Consider the following 13,237-nt stretch of genomic DNA (forward strand, 5'->3'; position numbering starts at 1 on the left):
CAAATCCGTCTTCTTCACCTGTGGGATTGTCTGAGACCAGCCATCCGAACAACTGATGACACAGTGGGTTTGAGCAACCGAAGAATTTCTGAACAAACTGTCAGAAGCTGTCTGAGGGAAGCTCATCTGCGTGCTCGTCGTCCTCACCAGGGTCTTGACCTGACTGTAGTTCGAGTTGTAACTGACTTCAGTGGGCAAATGCTCACCTTCGAAGACCACTGGCACGCTGGAGAAGTGTGCTCTTCACGAATTAATCCCGGTTTCAACTGTATCGGGCAGATGGTAGACGTGTATGGTGTCGTGTGGGGGCAAGTGGTTTGCTGATGTCAACATTGTGAACAGAGTGCCCCATGGTGGCGGTGGGGTTATGGTATGCGTAGGCATAAGCTACGGACAGCGAACACTACTGCATTTTATCATTGGCTATTTGAATGCACAGAGATACCGTGACAAGATCCAGAGGACCATTGTCGTGCCATTCAGTCAAACCAACTCGTGTTTCGGCATGATAATGCACGGGCCCATGTAGCATTGTAAAATAAGAATTTGTTCTTAACTGACTTTCCTAGTTAAGGTTAAATAAAAACAAGCTGAAAATGTCCCAGTTCTTCTATGGCCACACACTCACTAGACATGTCTTCTCCCTGGTCTTCACAACTATTCATCTTTCCATGTGTATTAACATCATCATCAAAGGATCCTTTTAAAGCCCCCTTTAACTCAAAAGTCCTAAACTGTGATGCATGTATGAAGCCTCATATACTTATACATAGGAGAATATGGTTAACAGTAATATTTGATGGGACCAATTAAGTTCCATGTTATTTTCTGTGCATTTGCAGTACTTCAGATAGTAGGCGTTGTTTGTGACTTTCAAAGAATATACTTAAACATTAATAAGCAGGTAATGCTTTCTACTGCCTTAAAGATTGATCTTGAGGAAAGATCAAATACACCTGCCTCTTCTACTTTCAAAAATATACTCTCTGTCTACTAAATTAAGAACATCTGCAGAATGTTCATTTTAGTCACATGATACTGCAACATTTTATTTCTAGATGCTTTTGATATTTAGTTTGTTCACAGGGTTGGGTAGGTTACTTTCTAAATGTAATCCGTTACAGTTACTAGTTACCTGTCCAATATTGTAATCAGTAACGTAACTTTTGGATTACCTAAACTCAGCAATGTAACCTGATTACATTCAGTTACTTTTAGATGACTTTCCCCTTAAGAGGCATTAGAAGAAGGCAAATATATATGTTACCAATTCAAATCAAATCAAATTTTATTTGTCACATACACATGGTTAGCAGATGTTAATGGGAGTGTAGCGAAATGCTTGTGCTTCTAGTTCCGACAATGCAGTAATAACCAACAAGTAATCTAACTAACAATTCCAAAACTACTGTCTTATACACAGTGTAAGGGGATAAAGAATATGGACATAAAGATATATGGATGAGTGATGGTACAGAGCAGCATAGGCAAGATACAGTAGATGGTATCGAGTACAGTATATACATATGAGATGAGTATGTAAACAAAGTGGCATAGTTAAAGTGGCCAGTGATACATGTATTACATAAGGATGCAGTAGATGATATAGAGTACAGTATATACGTATACATATGAGATGAATAATGTAGGGTATGTAAACATTATATTAGGTAGCATTGTTTAAAGTGGCTAGTGATATATTTTACATCATTTCCCATCAATTCCCATTATTAAAGTGGCTGGAGTTGAGTCAGTGTGTTGGCAGCAGCCACTCAATGTTAGTGATGGCTGTTTAACAGTCTGATGGCCTTGAGATAGAAGCTATTTTTCAGTCTCTCGGTCCCAGCTTTGATGCACCTGTACTGACCTCGCCTTCTGGATGATAGCGGGGTGAACAGGCAGTGGCTCGGGTGGTTGTTGTCCTTGATGATCTTTATGACCTTCCTGTAACATCGGGTGGTGTAGGTGTCCTGGAGGGCAGGTAGTTTGCCCCCGGTGATGCGTTGTGCAATTGAATTACATCCATTGCAGGATAAATCTATGTTAAAGTTTACATAGCTGGACATATATGGATGTCAACTTTTACTTTATAGGTTGGTTATGTAGGCTTCTCGTAACCCATTGCTTTCTCCTAAATATAATAATACAATTAAATTATATCTTTACATTAAAAAACAAAGTCTATCAGAATTCCAGTCATTCCAATAAATAATAAACCCTTTGGTCTTCAAGAATAGGACTTGGAAATATGGAAGCATAGATGAGCCAAATTGTTTTACCTGAGCATAATCCCAAAACGAAGGACTTATTTGCCAGCCCTGTTTATGATCATGTTGTCATGGAGGCTCATTGATTCGAGTTGAAAAATAAATGCTGCGCTCACGGAATGGCTTTGAGCACTACTGAAATGTGCTATTTACATGTGAAAAATGAATGCCATATGCTGCGTTTGCTATAGACCTGTTGTTTACCTTTTTGTTTGTGACACGTTGATATCTTGATAATATGCAGCTGTTTAAAGGACAAATCTACAGATGAAACAATAACAAAACGGCCGCCCCGTCTCTGTTTTGGTAAAAAACTGAGGGATGGGCCTGGAGAAATGTAACCACTCTCAGATTAATTGACATAGCAATGGATGTAAGGTCTGACCATCCATGATATCAAAATTATTATTTTAACCATATTATGAGGCTATACAGTGTTTGCTTACATTTACAATGTTTACAAACATTGGAGAAAAACAAGCTTATATTTTGGGTTCTCATGGAGTGTGACAGTTGAACTAAGCTCATGAGGCATTTATTATATTATATAAATGATATTATTCAAGAATCAATGGATATATATATATATCAGTTCAACAATGGATGTAGCAACTACAGATTGCCCCTTTAAGTCTATCAAAAGTGTGCGAGTTTGAGCATGTGTCCGTTAGGCCTGTGGATGTATTTTTTTATCAGCATGAATTAGATTACATCAATGCACTATGTAGATATCAATAATAAGTGATATCCGTGTCACCGTTGATGACACCACTGCTTTCATCATTACCTCCAAGCGTTTATTCAAGTTGAATAATCTTTGGATGCCGACAGCAGTCGCACCACTGGAAGACATAGCTTGGACTGTAGCCTACAAAATAACATTCCTTCTCTTTTCCCGCGATCCATCAAACACATTTGATGTGTCATCATAGTCTCTGACTTGTGGTCAGACTCGCTCATGTGGAAAAAAATGTAAACGTACGCCTTTTTTTCAATGCTGATTTGAATGTCATCGTGAAAACAGAAGTGTCAAGGATTTTTTTCCCCATAGAGCACTAACACAGCTATTCTAGAGAGGCACGCTGCCAAAACAACATGCTTCACATTTCCCCTGTGAATACCCAAATCATAGCCGCTGTTCAGAGCCCCAACCCATCCGGCTCAGTCAAGCAGGAAGTCCCTGAAGGAGCTGAAGCCGAAGCTGCGGTCAGGCCTGCCAGGAGGGTTGGAGATGATCCTGGGGATCTTCTGCATCATCTTGGAGACTGCTCTCCTGCAGAATGAGGCTGGGGAAGTGTCAAGTTGCTGGATCACATCTCCATAAAGAACACTAAAGATGCCCGCTGTCTCTTCCCATCCATCACGCACCGAAATCTCATGGAAGGACAGTTTTAGGTCCCGTGACAGGCCTTCTCCATCCTCAGTGCTCACCATTCGGTGAGACTCAAGGTCCTTCTTGTTGGCACAGTAACTATGGGTGGAGTCTCAGGGCAGCACTTGCGCGCGCCTGAAGAGGAGTGGATGTGATTGACGAGGAAACAGAGGCACATGACCTTGTCAAAGCTGTCTGTTACAGAGTACACAATGACAAATCCATCTCCCCACTTTATCTTCTCTTCGATCTTCCTCCTTACAAGAAATCTATATTTAGTAATAGAATGTCACCCCCCCCCCCCCCCCCCCTTTGCCCTCAGAACAGCCTCAACTCGTTGGGGCATGGACTCTTCAAGGTGTTGAAAGCGTTCCACAGGGATGCTTCCCACAGTTGTGTCAACTTGGCTGGATGTCCTTTGTGTGGTGGATCATTCTTGACACACAGGAAACTGTTGAGCGTGAAAAACCCAGCCGCATGGAAGTTCTTGACACAAACATGCGTGCCTGACACCCACTACAATACCCCGTTCGAAAGGCACTTTACCCTTTTACCTTCTGAAATGGCACACATACACAATCCATCTTTCAATTGTCTCAAGACATAAAAATCCTTCTTTAACCGGTCTCCTCTTCACCTACTCTGATTGAAGTGGATTTAACAAGTGACATCAATACGTAACCTTTGCGTTGCAAGACGTTTGCGTTATTCGTCCACCCATCCACCCCGAAATCCATCCACCTTGACCAATCACCCTCTGAAGACAGTAACAGTCTTACAGTCGTGAAAAAGTACAGTAATTATAATCGGAAGATACTAGTAACGTACATTTGATTGGTAACAGAATACATAGTAATAGTACAACTGCAGAATAAATAATGCTGTCATTGAAAATTGTACACCCAAGTTAGGCTACTGCCCCTTTAAGAGCTAGAATAAATTGCGTACCCTATGTTGTGATTCTCACCAAATATGTTGTCTTCTCACTATTGAAACTCCACAAACAATAAACAGCTTATGAAGCTCTCAACCAATAGATCCATTTTTTTTGTAGATTACTCATTTACAATATTGATTATATTGAATAAAACTCCTTGACAAATCACTAATCAATAACCAAAATGAGCACACATTTTCTTCCATGAACCTGCATCATCTCTCTTTGTGGCACCAATGAGAGGGTTTATAGCAGGGGAAACGGTGTTGCAGTAGTCTAGTGTGTGGTGCGCGAATAATGACAAGCGAACTTGGGGAGCTTTGTTTCACATTGTCCTAAAAAAGGGAACCGAACTGAGACCACCTCTCGCAGACGGTCTCAGTTCAGTTCGGGGGCTCTTTTGAAGGGTCTGAGTTATTTTGGAGTATTCACACTGCAAAAAAATTAAGCGAACCACACTGAGTTCACAAAACTTGGCTGAAAGGGACCAAGTGTGAAAACACACCGTGTCCCAGATTTTCACTTACTATATTATGTTATCCTTCTTTGCTGTCTTCAAGCTAGGTTTCTCCGCTGTGCAACATGATATCATAGGTGTCCTATGGCTATTTGTCATATAGGTGAGAAACAGCACCTGGATTTCACCAATTTCATAACAGATTGACCTATGACAGTTTGCTTAAATTGTACTTATAGAACGCATCTGATTACATAAAAAGGCACATTTACAAAGATTCACTTGAAAGATACCAAATGTTGTCCATAACTATGTTTTCCCATTTATATTTTCAACTGAGCACGTGTTCCAAATTTCAGTGGCACATTCATTGGCCAAAAGTTTATTTACAATTCAAAACATATAGCATCATGTCAATCTGGGAGCAACTTCAATTGTGTTGATCCGAAGCACTGTTTGTGGTTGCACAATAACTGAAAAAGGAAAAGACAATAGTTAGTCTTGCAGCAGCCACACGTACGCGGCATTATTCTGAAACACACACCGTCAGGTTATTCATACTGGTTTTACAGAATTTACTTCAGAGGATGAATATAATTTAGAATGTTTGAACATTTCATGAATAAAAAAATGCTACTACAACGCAAGGCCTCAAGTGTGCCTCTTTTCTGTTGTGATATCCTGGGGAATTTCCACTCTCTGGAGAGATTTAATGTTCCTGTTTACTCCAAGAAAACAATATCAAATTATACTTGACCAGTAATTGGCATGTGTGGACAGAGGAATTCAGGTCATTCACTGAATCTAAAAAAAGAATCTTAGAATTGATGATCAAGTGATCACCCAACTACAGTGTATTCAGAAAGTAGTCAGACACCATGACTTTTCCCACATTTTGTTATGTTACAGCCCTACTGTAAAATTGATTAAATTATGTCTTCCCTCATCAATCTACACACAATACCGCATAAGGACAAAGCAAAATCAGAGTTTCTAAATTTTTGAACATGTATAAAAAAAAAATCTAAAACAGAAATACCTTATTTACATACGTATTCAGACCCTTTGCTATGCGACTCGAAATTGAGCTCAGGTGCATCCTGTTTCCATTGATCATCAATGAGATGTTTCTAGTCCACCTGTAGTCCACCTGAGGTCAATTAAATTGATTGGACATGATTTGGAAAGGTACACACCTGTCTATATAAGGTCCCACAGTTGACAGTGCATGTCTGAGCAAAAACCAAGCCATGAGGTCAAAATAATTGTCCGTAGAGTTCAGAGACAGGATTGTGTTGAGGCACAGATCTGGGGAAGGGTAACAAAAAATGTCTGCAGCATTGAAGGTCCCCAAGAACACAGTGGCCTCCATCATTCTTAAATGGAAGAAGTTTGGAACCACCAAGACACTTCCTAAAGCTGGCCGCCTGGCCAAACTGAGCAATTGGGGTAGAAGTGCCTTGGTCAGGGAGGTGACCAAGAACACGATGGTCACTTTGACAGAGCTCCAGAGTTCCTCTGTGGAGATGGGAGAATCTTTCAGAAACCCAACCATCTCTGCAACACTCCACCAATCAGGCCTTTATGGTAGAGTGGCCAGATGGAAGCATCTCCTCAGTAAGTTTGCCAAAAGGCACCTAGACTCTCAGACCATGAGAAACAAAATTCTCTGGTCTGATGAAAGCAAGATTGAATTCTTTGGCCTGAATGCCAAGCGACACGCTTGGACGAAACCTGGCACCATCCCCACGTTTATTTATTTGTATTTAACCTTTATTTAACTAGGCGTGTCAGTTAAGAACACATCATTTACAATCACGGCCTACCCCGGGCCAAACGCTGGGCCAATTGTGCGCCGCCGTATGGGACTCCCAATCACGGCCGATTGTGATACAGCCTGGAAGCAAACCAGGTTCTGTAGTGATGCTTCTAGCACTGAGATGCTGTGCCACTCGGGAGCCCCAAATTGGTGAAGCGTGGTGGCGGCATCATGCTGTGGGGATGTTTTTCAGCAGCAGGGACTGGGAGACTAGTCAGGATGAACAGAGAAAAGTAGAGAGATCCTTGATGAAAACTTGCTCCAGAGCAAAAGTTCACTTTCCAACAGGACAAAGACCCTAAGCACTCAGCAAAGACAATGCAGGAGAGCTTCAGGACAAGTCTTAAAATCCTTGAGCGGCCCAGCCAGAACCCAGACTTGAACCCGATCGAACATCTCTGGAGAGACCTGAAAATAGCTGCACAGCAATGTTCCCAATCCAACCTGACAGAGTTTGAGGATCTGCAGAGAAGATTAGGAGAAACTCCCCAAATACAGATGTGCCAAGCTTGTAGCGTCGATACCCAAGAAGACTCGAGGCTGTAATCGCTGCCAAAGGAGCTTCAACAAAGTACTGAGTAAAGGGTCTGAATTCTTATTTAAATGTTATATTTCAGTTTTTAATTTTGACTAAATTTGCAAAAATGTCTAGAAACCGGTTATTGTCATTACGGGGTATTGTGTGTAGATTGAGAAAAAACTATTTAACCAATTTTATAATAAGGCTGTAATGTAACAAAGCAAAACAAAAAACTACCTTGGAATGTGTCACTTTCCCACACAAACTCTTGCAGCTTTTACACACTTGTTCATGCTGACAATTCTCCCAGGGAAATTATACTTGACATTTACATTAGAGTATTGTTGTTTAGATTGTTTCCCAATTTAAAACATTTCATATACGTGTCATAGGAATATAGGAATAGTGTTGTTGCTAGCTTTATTATTTGACTTCTTTGTTTAAATATCAGGAAAAACATGTAAAAAAAACTAAATACTTCTTTTCTTCTGGTATCTGTGTCTTTTCCAGAACCGCATGTAAACTTTGGGCCAGGATTCAGTCTTCTCAATGACAGTTGCCTCTACTCTGACCAAATCACGACTACATGTGAAAAGAGGGGAAATGACTGTTAGAAATATGACAAAATTAGAGCAGTATATTCTACGCCTTACTGCATACATTGAAAACCCAAAACATGCATAATCCCCCCACCCAGTTGAGATAACTTACCCGAGTAGGGGCCTCCCAATCAGCGTGAACTCTTCTCCACCAACCAGCAGCACCTATTAGATGGAAGGATTTTGCCCATAAAAAAATGTGCAGCCTTGATGCTAGGGTCTACCAACATTGCAGACTTATTTGTGACTGAAATAGGACGAGTGAAAATATGTTGTGGTTGAAAACTGTAATTTAGTCAAATACATAAAATAATTTACAGATGTTTGGGTTGACAATGACAGCAATGGAGTTGGTAAGAGCATAAAAAGAACTGGGACAAGGCTAAAAAGATTTGGCAAGTGTGGAAAATGTGTCCCTTCCAAATAGTAATGACACTAAGAATATAAAGCACACAGACCTTCTCAAGTCTAATCCTGTCACCACATTCAGCATCAATGTGGTTTTCAATGAGGATCAAGTCTTCATTTGTCACTTTCCACTGTCGACTTGCAAAATGGACAACTGCAAAAAGCCTTCCATAGTCTTCCTTTGCAAGAAGGGTGTTCACATTTTCTAGAACCACTGAAAGGCAATGGGAAAGAGATCGTTCAGACACAGTAAATTACAAAAACACTGAATCTAAAGATTTAGTCCTAGACTGAAATTGTATGTCTCTTTCACTACAAAATAGGCCTGTTTTCAAGGACAATTATTTCACATAAATAGTCTTTGATGTGTGTTTAATATAGGTTTTGCTTGATCAAAACTAAGAAAGCATTCAGAAAGCAACAATCAGTGTACATCGGTCATCCTTTCCCCCACCTTTGTGATGCCTCTCCTCTTCGTCACTGCTGATGTAGGACACTTCTGGCCACGGTGGTCTGGATAAGGACGTCGGTGGTACATAACTGCTGGGGAACATGAGCCAAAATTGCGTTATTTTGATTCTATCATATTTTAGGTGGGTGAAGGTGTTCTCTTTAAATGATTTGAGATCTGACATCACACAGAATGAATTGTAATCTAGAATCAATATGGAGTATGAAGTAATACATAATCATTTTACATTATGAAGTTGAGTGGATATACTGTACCTTGATGGTAATTTGCTCTGAGAACTTTGATGACGTGCTATTGCAGGATACAGAAGTCCTGAATGACAGATTATTCAGTGAGTTAATTCCCTCTGGGAGAGATTGATCATATTCATTGTCTGAAATACAATTGTTGTTGTGTAACTATTCACTGGCTATAAATTATTTACACACCAAGATGTTGCTCAATACATTCAATTGCGACATATTTTATACACATGAGACATATTAATGAAAGCTGCTGTTTTGCCTTTGGATTTCAACACAACATACTCATCAAGCTTGTGAGATGTAGCCTAACCAGCTAATGGTTAGCTGATGTGCACATTTAGCTTGATCTATTCCAGAGATAATACATCGCACGGATAACTTGATCAGTTTAGATTTGTCGACATACGGGTGAACAACTTACCCATTTGATTAAGAACAGGAATTTTCACATGACGTGCTTGTAATCTCCAACACGTTCTCAGCATCTCCAGATATCCACTTCTCAAAGTCAGCGCCATCTTGCCTGCCAATATTAGGTGTTACAGTCATTGCATTCCCCGGATTCCTATCAAATAAAAACAGTTCCATTTAAAAATTGTTATTAGGAAATTGAAGATGCACAATGACCATACAGATGTCGCTCCGAAAATTTCCTGCTTGCTAAAATTCTAATAGATCGCCTAATTTCATGCAACGTGACAAAACAAGCAAGTATAGTGTAGAGATGGTACAATACATCTAAAGTGTGTGAAATATATTTCCCATAACCAAAAATATTGTATTTTCAGCTGTTTGAAGCTGGTGTACAAAACCGAAATTAAAAATAAAATAAAAATACATTAAGAACAGGAGGCATATAAATAGCGCACATAAAACATATCTACCGCTTTCAATTAGATGTATAACGCACATTTCTATGTGAATTTGGTCATCGCCCAAAAAATTACATATTGCAGCTTTAAGACCCCAACATTTCACTAGTTTTTTTGTGCAAAATAAGTATTGAATACATCAATGTAGTGTAAGGCAGAAATAAGTGTGAATAAATGAGAAATATACTGCCACATACCTAAAGAATAACATATACCATTAATAATCTTAGATTGTCAAAGACGCCAGCTACTCAAGTCATAAACTGTTCTCTCTGCTACCGCACAGCAAGCGGTACTGATGCACGAAGTCTGGAACCAACAGGGCCCCGGACAGCTTCTACCCCAAAACTATAAGACTGCTAAATAGTTTACCAATAGCTACCTGGAATATCGGCATTGACCCTTTTTGCACTAATCTGTTTGACTCATCACATACTCCGTATCTATCCTGTTGCTAGCCACTTTATCCCTACTTATATGCACATTTATAAACTGGGTGGTTCGAGCCCTGAATGCTGATTGGCTGACAGCCTTGGTATATCAGACTTTATACCACAGGTATGACAACACATTAATTTTAACTGCTGTAATTACGTTGGTAACCAGTTTATAATAGCAATAAGGCACCTCAGGGGTTTGTGGTATATGGCCAATATACCATGGCTAAGGGCTGTTTCCAAGCACTCCGCGATGTGTTGTGCATAAGAACAGCCCTTAGCCATGGTATATTGGCCATATATCACACCCCCTCGGGCCTTATTGCTTAAATCTACCTCATTTACCTCATACCCCTGCACATCGACTTGGTACTGGTACACAGTGGTCATTTTATTTATTTTCATTTTTTCTACAATTTCATTTTTTCTTGAATTGTTTGGAAGGTTCCGTAATAAGCATTTCACTGTTCGTCTACTCCTGTTGTTTACGAAGCAGGTGATTTGATAAGGCATACTTTTTATTCCAAAATAAATACATTAAAAACTATATTTTGTAGGTTCCCGTGAGGACTTTTCCAAGCCTCTCAACACTTTGGCAAAAACAAACAGAACACAGTGTCTGGAGACACCTCTGTGGAAAAGCAACAGCTCATTGTTTTTTAGGGGGGACTACCAGTTGGTCAAATAATGAAAGTCACAGTGGGGTGCCAAAACACAGAGTTGGCTGTGAATTGTCTATTTACAGTTTAATATTACTGTATTGAATGGCCATTTCCTTGTCAAGATTGTGTGACATCTTTTTTTATGTACATTGGCAGAGATATTTATAATAACTAACAGAAGCAGACAGTGCTGCAACCTTTGAAATACCTGTCCTATCACACCCTGATGTTTCACCTGTCTTTGTGCCTGTCTCCACCCCCCTCATTATCCCCAGTGTACTTATACCTGTGTTCCCTATTTGTCTGTTGTCAGTTCGTTTTGTTTTGTGAGTTCGTTTGTCAATTCGTTTTGTTTTCCCCTTGCTCCTGTCTGTTCAAATTCCTGTTTTCAATTTTTTTTTCCCGGTTTTTGCCTGCCCTGAGTCTGCCTGCTGTTCTGTACCTTGCCACACACACCACACTGGATTATTGACCCCTGCCAGCTCTGACCTTGCCTTGAGACTGCCTGCTGTTCTGGACCTTTTGAACCCTATCTGTATTACTGACCTCTGCCTACCCCTGACCTGTCATTTTGCCTGCTCCTGTATTAGTAATAAACCTTTGTTACTTTGACACTGTCTGCATCTGGGTCTTGCCTGAAATGTGATAGTACGAACTGGCCATGACTGACCCAGCAGACTCGGACCAGCACCGCCATCTCCTCCCAAGGAGCCACAATTGGAAGGCACGAGGAGACCTTGGCCGAACACATTGCAGGAGCAATTCCGCGGGTTGTCTATTAGGCAGCCTACCACAAAGGTAAACTGCCAGCCCCTCAGTAACCCGGCTGTTAGCAGCGCCATCTCCCCAGTTTCCCGGGAGCCCACTTGTTTGTCTGCCGCTGTCGTCGTACCTGGAAGAGACCCCGGTTGGCCCTTCTCAAGACCACCTCCAGGTATCGGCAACAAGCGGATCACCACAGGACCCCGGCTCCCCAGTATCGTCTCAGGCAGAAGGAATAGCTGTCCACCCAGGATCTGCCCCTCTGGGTGGAATCGCGCAAACTTTCCCCCCGGGTCATTGGATCTTTGCCCATCTCCAAGGTCATTAGCCCCTCTGCTGTTCGTCTTCTGCTGCCCCGTACCCCCCGTATACATCCCACTTTTCATGTGTCCAGAATTAAACCCATGTCTCACAGCCCTTTGTCTCCTGTTTCCATTGTCTGGTGTGGGGGGTGATATGAGACATAATTAAGCCTTACCACTGTGTGGCTGTCGCTTACCATTGAACGTCTGACTGACATGACACCAACGCCTCATTAACAACTGCATTATGCCTGCGTGTAACTAACATGTCGTCATATCAATGCCTTACTAACGTCTGCATGACGCCTGCATGTTAATAAAAGTGCATAGTTTATATTAATTAAATCTCAACCATAAATGTTAGAAATTTACAGTTTTTCACGTGTTACAGTGTAGCTGCAGCCTATGGCTTGTGTATTTCCTATTATCGCTAATTGCCTAGAAAAGTTCATGTCCAGTCTATAGGTAATCTGTCTTTCCCTCAGCACCTCACGGCATGTTTTTTAAGTGCCGATATCGACTCTGCCACTCAAGCATGCTTTTGGGGCACAGTCGACTTCGGGCTAGAAGGTTGAGGGTTCGAGACCTGCTCCCTGCTGTTTCATTACAGTATGTATATGCTGTTACATCAATGGAATGAGTGAGATCGTGATGTCTTGGAGGTTTCTTCAATCTTCTTCAAACAAACTTTTCTCCGTCTCATCATTTTACCCTATTAATTCAGGTATGTAATGTGCAAAAGTGCAATATGACTTAAAATATTGAGGTAACATGGTTAGTTACATAGTCCATGAGTTTGGTGAGGTTTGAAGGCAGTTTTAACCGAGTGAAAAACTGGTTGGTATTTTCCCCATTGTAAGTAATGGAGTTAGGTTAAGAGAAGGGATTAAGATGGCGTCTGAACTTCCTGTACTTCTTTTCCCACGTTCCCAATGTGTTTGTGTTTGTATGAAAATATAATTTAACAGTTCACTATCTTGATGCCAACCAAATTTAGCTTGGATTAGCGCTAGCTAGCGCTAGGCTAGCTGGTTTTAGTCAATGTCAGCTTACATGTTAGTGATTCATGTAATGGTTGTAGAATTGTTTTGCCTAGACCTCCAGCA

At 40.8% G+C, this 13,237-nt stretch overlaps 1 protein-coding gene and 1 pseudogene across 2 annotated transcripts; both read right to left on the bottom strand.

Moving 5' to 3' along the window:
* Positions 1 to 3,404: 3,404 nt before the first annotated feature.
* LOC149971358 (ras-related and estrogen-regulated growth inhibitor-like) lies at positions 3,405 to 4,223 on the bottom strand (annotated as a pseudogene).
* Positions 4,224 to 5,386: 1,163 nt separating this feature from the next.
* mrpl21 (mitochondrial ribosomal protein L21) lies at positions 5,387 to 9,667 on the bottom strand. Of its 2 annotated transcripts, none has more exons than XM_021585800.3 (7): positions 9,518 to 9,667; positions 9,106 to 9,163; positions 8,834 to 8,919; positions 8,430 to 8,593; positions 8,084 to 8,136; positions 7,851 to 7,954; positions 5,387 to 5,506 (listed from the first exon to the last, which is right to left on the bottom strand). In XM_021585800.3, exons 1-7 carry the CDS (start codon positions 9,612 to 9,614, stop codon positions 5,442 to 5,444), a joined length of 627 nt encoding a protein of 208 aa, XP_021441475.1. In that variant the 5' UTR covers positions 9,615 to 9,667; the 3' UTR covers positions 5,387 to 5,441. The 2 variants fall into 2 exon arrangements, with proteins under 2 accessions (XP_021441475.1, XP_021441474.1); XM_021585799.3 differs by having other exon boundaries at positions 8,834 to 8,922.
* Positions 9,668 to 13,237: the final 3,570 nt, after the last annotated feature.

Source organism: Oncorhynchus mykiss, chromosome 26 (genome assembly GCF_057628025.1).
Source record: "Oncorhynchus mykiss isolate SJ-2025 chromosome 26, ASM5762802v1, whole genome shotgun sequence".
Taxonomy (NCBI): Eukaryota; Metazoa; Chordata; class Actinopteri; order Salmoniformes; family Salmonidae; genus Oncorhynchus; species Oncorhynchus mykiss.